At 39.9% G+C, this 8,940-nt stretch overlaps 1 protein-coding gene across 4 annotated transcripts in view; it reads left to right on the forward strand.

The window, feature by feature from the left end:
* Nucleotides 1-8,540, forward strand: part of LOC148364492 (transmembrane protein 198-like) — a 29,455-nt gene extending 20,915 nt beyond the window's left edge. For 2 of the 4 annotated variants that reach the window (XM_088338600.1, XM_088338601.1), the window contains exons 3-5: nucleotides 1,955-2,530; nucleotides 4,861-5,009; nucleotides 6,615-8,540. In XM_088338600.1, coding sequence (XP_088194726.1) covers nucleotides 1,955-2,530; nucleotides 4,861-5,009; nucleotides 6,615-6,764 — 875 coding nt within the window. In that variant the 3' untranslated portion in view covers nucleotides 6,765-8,540. The remainder of the gene's footprint in view (nucleotides 1-1,954; nucleotides 2,531-4,860; nucleotides 5,010-6,614) is intronic. The other 2 variants (XR_015850759.1, XM_088338602.1) reach the window with 2 other exon arrangements.
* The last annotated feature ends 400 nt before the right edge of the window (nucleotides 8,541-8,940 follow it).

Here is an 8,940-nt window from a genome sequence, read left to right on the forward strand (position 1 = left end):
GAATAATCGTATAATTATTAATTTTGTCTTAAAATTAGCACAAAGTTGATTAAATTATATGGAAAATTATGATAAACACAAAAAAGGTACAATGAAATTAAAAAATGAATAGATCTTTTATCAAACATACTGGGGATTTGGACATAAACAAAATAAAAATGCCTAATATAAAACAAATTATGCAAAGTATTCAGAGACATAAATCCATAAATAATAAACTAAATGGTAAATGGTCTGCATTTATATAGCGCTTTTCAAGTCAATGAAGACCTCCAAAAGCACTCTATAATGTGCTTCACACTTACCCATTAGCACACACACTCACACACCAATAGCGGCCATGCAGCCATGCGAGGCGCCGACCTGCTTATTGGGGGCATTGGGGAATCGGTGTCTTGCCCAAGGACACTTCGACATATAACTCGGAGGATCCGGGATTTGAACCTGCGATCTCTCCCAAGACTTGCGCTCTACCTCCTGAGCTAATGCCACCCCCACCCTCCTCTTTCCATTTTTAGGCAACGGAAAATGAATATTATATTGAAATTAAATAAACCAAAACACGCTCATTAGCAGCAGTAGAACAGTTAAATAATATATTTTGCATTCAGTGGTCAACTGCAGTCTTTGACAAAAGTACTTATCTATTCTCAACAGTTTGATTGCAAACTGTAATAACACTTGACGTTTTGCAAGTTTTAACAGCTGATGTTTGTTCTTTGGACTTCGTGCAATTTAAAATGCGTTTGTCAGACTCTGTCTGGCATAATGCTCAAGCTCTATAGCAAAATACAGACGCTGCCCGACCTACGAACAAGTTAGGTTCCGGACGATCTTTCGTAAGTTTCTTCAGTGCTATATTTTGTATGTTTATGGTTTATATAAGTATGTTCAAGGCTTGTATAAGTAACCTGTATTGTTTTGTACTGAAACACAAACATTTAATAAAATAATATGCTCTATAAAGATAAATAAAGTTGGGTTTAAGATGCGCTTCAAGAGGTCCTCCTCCGTGGTAAAAAGTGGCCAAAAAAAAGCGTTCCGACCATTTTCTCAACAGCATCAAGCTTTCTTATTCCACTTTCATTTCAAAAGAAACATCTCGCCTCTTCTTTACACTTTACACCAACCATATTGAATGGATGCACAAAATATTATACAATAAAAACATCAAAGTTCTTAGCGCGCTAGAGATACAGTTAACGAGGAAGCTGATTTTTTCTTCGGGGTGGATGCTGGGTGACCTCTCACAGCACCACACGCTGGTAGTGGCGGAAAGAAGCACTACAATAATGTCTTGTTCTTGGAAAAAGGTGCACACAATACTAAATCTAACTTACAGCAATGTCCGGATATTTTTCGACGTCCCGAAAACAAATGATCGTATCTGCCGGAATCCGTAAGTAAAATGTACGTAAGTCGGGAGGCGTCTGTGTATGCGTATAAAATGTACAATGCGTGTTATCAGAACCGTATTGACTGGAATGGTACGTGAATCTTACAGAGGCGAGTCAGACTCCTTGTTCATTTTTTACTGTCGGCAAGCTTCTGTACTATCCGTGCATCGTTGAGGTACTGTAATGACGTGTAAGGTCTGCTTTGCAAACTTTGCAGAGTTTTTTTTTTTTATCAACTGTATCCAGGCTAAAATTCCCCCAAACTTTAGAAATTTTGGTATAAGTACATGATATTGACACTGTCGTTTCTGTGTGTTAGCACTCAAGACGGAGACGATATTTCACATGACTAACTCTCAGCTAAAATAAAGTCCTGTTGAGACATCTCACTCTGTTGGAAAAACATGTCTGGCGACAATAGTCGACAAAGGAATGCTGTAATTTTTATTATCTATTTTTGTGGACATCGACTAATTGTTGCAGCCCTACCGCAAATATCACAATCCTTATCGAAGGATTACCAATGTAAACCCATCCCCGCCTATGTGTCCTTGTAGGTTACCGCTGTTTTAAGGCTGTTATGTTCCTGTCGGGCTTGATGTTCGGTGCCGTCATCATCTTCCTGCTGTGCCACAAGGAGCACGTCCTGGACACTCAACTCAGCGTGGAGGCCAGCGCCGGCATCGGCCTTGGCATCGGGCTGCTCTGTGGCCTGGTGACCATGATGGTGCGCAGCGTAGGCCTCTTCATGACTGGTCTGCTCCTGGGCCTCCTCTTGGCCCTTGCTGCCCTGCTGCTCACCCTGCAGTTCTACACGCCCGCCACTGTGTGGGTGCCTCTCGGAGCCCTGCTAGGCTCGGCTATGCTGTTCGCGGTGCTGACTCTGCAATGGCAGAAGCTCTTCACCGTCCTCTCCACGGCCGTGTTCGGCGCCGCTACCTTGACTGTGTGTGCCGACTACTTTGTGGAGATGCTGGCTTTGGTCAAACACGTTTACAGTTGCCTACGGCTTTCGCCTGGACCGCCGCTTTGCTGGTACAGTTTGGTCATCCTGGGCATCTGGCCCACGCTAAGCCTCATTGGAGTCCTGGTGCAGTGGAAACTCACGGACGGCAGATTTTCCCACACGGATGGTGAGTGTGATTTAAAAACAGTTTGGTCCTCAGTAACCCTATTTGATTCAAGGATAGACCGATCAACTTCTTGGGTCAATTTGAACCAGGCGCGTTGGTTTGGTATTTGCAAAGGTGGGAATAATAGAACATTTTTTTAAAGAAATAACATAATATTATTGGTTGGGATAAAACAATGATATTTTGAGATTGGTATAGAAATAGCACATTTTCTAAAGAGATTACATAATATTGTTGGGGACAAAACCAGTGTCTGAAACTCATGACAAAAAGTTACCGGACACCAGGGCAGACCACTCTGAAAAGTTCCCCGCCCAGCCATAAAGTTGCCTCCCCCATTTTTCACAACTTGAAACACAATAACACGACTAATTGCAAAAAACTCATTGTTGCAAAGTATTGATAATCCAAATATATAAAAGAACAACACTTTAAAATTAGGTTGATTATAAATCTATGAATAACATTTATTGCATGTATATGACATCGCCGTTTCCCATCTGCCATCAGTATGTACCTGTATTTACTCATCTTCATTCATGCAATGTTTGCGTTGCGTCGTCTGCTACAAGCCACGTGAACTCTTTCCACAATGCTTTTAATGTACGTTTACGTTTTGTAGCGTCATCAATTTTGTTAGCTTCTTTTGAATATTTCTTCTGGGGCTGAGGTTTTGGCTTGATTCCTAACCACTTATCCATTTTTATTGTGTTCTCTGTGCGTGTACTTTGGAAAATGATGTGCAAATGCACGACCTTATAACGCTCGGGAAAGTCCTGAAGCTCGAATTTATTTGATGCAAGCTTCTGATTGGCTGCCGAGTATGCAAATTTGCAATTGAACCGAAATTTCCAAACCGAACGAAGATTTCGAAATCGGAATGAAGCAAACGTTTGATTTGAATTTTTTTTTTTTTTTCCTTGAAAAAGACGTTTTGTAAATGGTACACCCGCAGTAAAAGATGCATGCCCCGGGCGTCCGGGCAGACGTTATTTCAAACACTGACAAAACATAGATTTCCCCCCCAAAATGGATCATTCATGTACAAACTCAAAATGTATTTTTTTTTAACTTTCATGAGTCAATTTGTTTGAAGTAACTCAAACATATGGTAATTTTGTTTTCAGCAATCGATTTAAACACTAGTTTATTATTAACTTCATGTTTCGAAGGCCCATAGGGATGTATGATGACACCAGTCACTAAAATACGTCGATAACACCAACGATTTTATGTATTTGCAGACAATAAAAAAAACTGATAGGAAATGTAGTTTGGGGTAATTTTGTTAAGCCATTTTGTTGATTGATTGATGTTTACATGTTTACAACACACGATAAAACATGGGTATGTTCATTTTTTGACAACCACAACATTTTTGTGACAGTTTGATAACCCAAAATAATTTCTGAACACAGCCTTGAAAAAATTGGGACATTTGTTCTTTTAAATTCACTCGCCTACCCCCTAGATCAGGGGTCGGGAACCTATGGCTCGCGAGCCATATATGGCTCTTTCTACGAGTATCTGTGGCTCAGAGACAAATTTGATTGCATACAAAACTTCTCCATCTTGTTCAAAACTTGAGTAGCCTATCTTAATCAGGTACACGCAAAGCCAAACCAAAGCTAAATAACATGGTATTACTTCGCAGTATATATAGGGCACGTTTTTCACTACAATTTACAGTCAAGGTGTCACACAAAAAAGGGGGAAAAAAAACTCGTTTTGGCTGTACAACGCTAAAGAATCCTTTATATAAAAGTTCACTATATAATCTGTGTTCAGTGTTCAGATACCTTATGATGAATCCACAGAACTGTAAATACGCCAAAACACCGGAAGAGAACTTAGTCATTTGATTGGGTGAGTGGGAGGGATGGGTGGAGCTATGCAAAAAGTGCAAGCACTCCCTCCCATCTCTTTAGTAAAATTGTCTCATAATATATGGTGTGGCTCTTTCCCAAAATAAAATTTATATTTTTTGCTTTTATGGCTCTTTGAGTCAAAAAGGTTCCCGACCCCTGCCCTAGATAGTATATTGGGTAACGGTGCTCCGTGACTCACTAAGTTTGAGGTCATTACAGTCAAAATCCAGAAAGTTGAATCAATTTGACCAATGGAGTCAGTTTGGTCTTTGCATTGATGGGGATGTAGCACATTTTTCAAGTGATCACATAATCCTGGTGGGGACCAAACAATGCTCTCTGTCCATGCCAAAACTACACCCTTAGATTCAACCTTTTTTTTAATCTGATTTAATTTTTTCTTTTAAGAGTGTGACTGATAGCTGGCAGTAACACGCGCTAACATCTGAACTCTCTCTCCAGTGGTTTTAAGTCGTCGTCAGAAGAGAGTGCAGCTGATGCGCATTCGAGAGAAGGACGCTCGCAAGCGACAGCAGGCAGGTGGGCAGGAAGGCACGTACCGTCGTAAAGCCACGCCAGTCAAACGTTACGCCGGGGACCTTCTGGCACCGGTCAGTGTCACCCAAAATGGCGTGTGCTGTGTTTATGATTTCATCTTTATTTTGTATGGTGGACTCTCGGAACTCAAATTGTTCTAGGACAGGGGTCACCAACCTTTTCGGTATAGTTCGAATAGGCTCTTTTTTGTTTCTGTTTTGTTTTATTTCACTGATCATTTGTAAAGAACAGACTTTTCTCTTTTTCTTAGACTAGGGAACAGATGAACGGACTCGATTACTATATTCTACTTCATTGATACCATCTTAGCAAGTTATTGTGTCACTTTTTAGTACCTCAAAGACAACTATAGTATACGTATTCATCAAAGCACTGATGGCCACAAGCATTTTCAATTGGCATAGCAATGCCTGAGAGCAATACATTTACAGACACTGCCTCCTTACTGACGATCATTCGCAAGTTGAATTTGTTCGCAAGTTGCTTCAGTGCTACATTTTGTATGTTTAAGGTTTATAGAAGTATTTTTTTAGTGCAAAACAATACGGGTTGCTTATACAAGCCTTAAACATAATTATTTCATAAAATAATATGCTCCATAAAGATAAAATGAGAATCTAACTTACAGCAATGTCCGGATATTTTTCGACATCCCGAAAATTTTTTTAGTACCTCCCGTAAGTCGAATGGTCGTAAGTAGGGGAGCGTCTGTACCACATATATTGCTATTACTTTTGCAATTATACAGTCAGCAGAGTTTAATAAAATATATATGAATATAGCCTATATGCAGAAGTTTATTGCTGGATAATTAAAATAATCCAACATACCAAATCCATAGAAATGCGTTAAAACCCATTAATTTTTCACACGATTGATAGAACAGATGCCAGATTTTTCTCTGGGTATAATCTCGGCCTGTTTGTTAGCCTGGTCATAAGCAGGCTAGCTAAAAATATCAGTCGGGGGTGCTGGAGCCCATCCCGGCCATCTTCGGGCAGTAGGCAGGGGACACCCAGCAGGGCACACAGAGACAGCCAACTCACTCGCTCAGTCATACCTTGGGACAATTTGGGCCGGTCGATCAACCTGACATGCATGTCTTCAGAACGTGGGAGGAAAACCGGAGTGCCCAGTGGAAACCCTTGCAGGCCTGGTAGCTGGAATTGAACCCCGGACCTCCACACCATGGGGCTGCGCGCGAACCACCCATCCGCCGTGCCACCAACAATAAATTACCAGTTACTGGACCAAATTAAATTGAACCTGCTTTCATGCAACCAACTTGAGACTAACCTCCGCCAAAATAACAGATCTTTGTTCCGTGCAATAATACCGCCAGTTCTATGAGGTACCTCCGTCAAAGAAAGTCAGTGTGGGTCAATATTTTGTTGAGTTGTGCAGTGTACCACAACGCATTTTGTAAATTCTCAGCTTTTTAAGCCCTGACCCATGTTCATACCTGGAGGTAGAGTGACAAGATGTTATGAAAAGTAATCGCATTTCAGGAAACCGTTCCTCGTAATGCGTTAGTCCCGAAAATGTCGACGACCCAGTTCTGGAAGTCTGTCCCCGGGTAAAACATTAGATTGCTCAATTTGAGTTCCGAGGTTCGACCGGGTGGTCTCAATCTCAAACCTTGTCGTCCTGTTTCTCAGAGCTACCTGCAAAGTCTGCGGGACAGACAAATGGGCACGGGTACTTCCGTTAGCAGCCAGAGCACAGCCAACCACACCATGATCGACTTGGACTGCGATACGGGCTCAATGGTGCCGCTCACACATACCACCCCGGTTGTCAGGGTCTGAAAAAAAGTGGACATTCGGCTTCTGCGGCGGGATTTTGGTGAGCTTTTTTTTTTGTGACCTGAAAAAAACCACTATGACCACGGTGCTCAAAGAAGGTCCTCCATTTCCTCTCATGTTTTGAAAGCAACCTGAGGTATTTGTTTTTTGTACTGTACTTCAAAAGTGATCAAATTGACAGTCTCTGTTGCGTTGTCACTGTTTAACATTGAAGAATTTGTGAAGATTTTGTGTTTTAGCTGTAGAATCAGGTGTGTATGGAGGACTGAACCTGCCATATGGAGAAATAAAAGTATAGACGATACCTACAAATATATGCTATATAAATAAATGAACAGATTAATAAATCACAATTCCTAAATAGATGACAATATGCAATGTATTTATTTATTTAGGCAGTATTTTGTCATGTGTTTTGACTTGATTTTCTTATTTTTCATTTAGTTTTTGTTGCATATTTTGTCGCAAACGAAATTTTATTCAAATGATGGGGTGGATCAAACTGTCTGAGCTGTTCACCTATTGGCTGATTGAGCAATGCGCCAATCAATTTCAATTCCTTTCTTTACTGATCAAAAGTTGAAAAGTTCAGGCAACTAGGTTGCCTCCTCATTTATAAAAAAAATATTTTGTTGTGGAAAAAATGCATGACAAAATATGCAACAGATTTGTGACCAAATAGACAATACGGACGCTACCCAACTTACGAACGATCGTCCGGAAGTTGAATTTGTCCGTAAATTGCTTCATTGCTATATTTTGTATGTTTAAGGTTTATATAAGTATCTTGCATAAGTAACCTGTATTGTTTTGTACTACAAAATAAACATTTCATAGAATAATATGCTCTATAAAGATAAAGTTAAGATCAACTTACTTTTGGAAGATGAGCTTCAAGAGTTGGGCTACTTCCTCCTTCATGTTAGCAAGTAGCCAAAAAAAAGCGATCGAACCATTTTCTCAACCGCATCAAGCTTTCTTATTCCACTTTAATAAGAAAAAAAACTGCTCGCCTCTTCTTTACACTTACACTTTACACTAACCATAATGAATGGATGCACGGGATATTAAACAGTAAAAATGTCAACATTCTTAGCGCGCTGGAGATACAGTATAGAATGTTTACACACGAACTAGGAAGAGGAAGCCAGATTTCTTCTTTGAGGTGGATGCTGGGTGACCTCTCACAGCGCCACACACCGGTAGCGGTGGAAAGAAGTACTACAGTACTGTCCTGTACTAGGAAAAACGTGCACACATTACAAAATCGAACTCACAGCAATGTCCGGATATTTTTCTACATCCCGAAAAACATGTTCGTATCTACCGTTTCTTTTTGAAGTCGAATGGTCGTAAGTAGAGGAGCGTCTGTAAAATAAATACTGAAATAAATAAACAAACTACAAAAATAGAAGAATCCATGTCAGCTATTTGGGCATTACAAGATTTATTTGTGTGTTCACTTGTTTATTATGTCATGTATTTTAAGGTATGTATTTATTCCTCCATTTTCTACATTTAACAGAATCCTGTTCTCCATAAAAGTGGACACGTGAAGCAATCCATTTCAATCGTCTTTTTCTTTGTCCATGCACAGACTTTTGTGAATTTTGAGTCTGTGTACTTGTCAACAATTGTAATTTATTTGTCATACAACCAACATGGTCGTAATGATAAAACGTGTGTAGCTGTCTTTTTTTTTTTTACAATTCAAAGTTTACCCTAAACGTGTACATACATGTCGATAGAAATAAAATCAAAAAGTTTGATACTTGAGAATATCATTGTTGTTTTGTTTCGGGCTCTTAGCAACTGAAGCCTTTCTCGGGCAATAAAGAGGTCATTGGAAAGATTTCCTATTCTGGACTTGCTTCTGGATCCCATGCGGTGTGCAGCCAAGTTTTTCCCCCTCACCAAAACAAAACAGCCTTTCATTATTTTGTCTCCCTTTCCTTTTCATGAAAAGAATCATGATTCTTTAACATCACTTCTCTCGTTTTGTTTGGCATCCTATTTAAATTGTGCAAAAACTATACAATCCGTTTATGTTGTTCCCACCGACTCAGTGTTGAGTACAATGGCAGCACTGTGAATTAAAAAAAAAAAAAACGGGTTCGAGTCCATAGTACACTCCCATGATCAGATTACGTCCTTTTCAAAGCATTTGTGTTTATAATTC

Source organism: Urocampus carinirostris, chromosome 6 (genome assembly GCF_059441175.1).
Source record: "Urocampus carinirostris isolate Australia breed hairy pipefish chromosome 6, RoL_Ucar_1.0, whole genome shotgun sequence".
In the NCBI taxonomy this organism is placed as follows: domain Eukaryota; kingdom Metazoa; phylum Chordata; class Actinopteri; order Syngnathiformes; family Syngnathidae; genus Urocampus; species Urocampus carinirostris.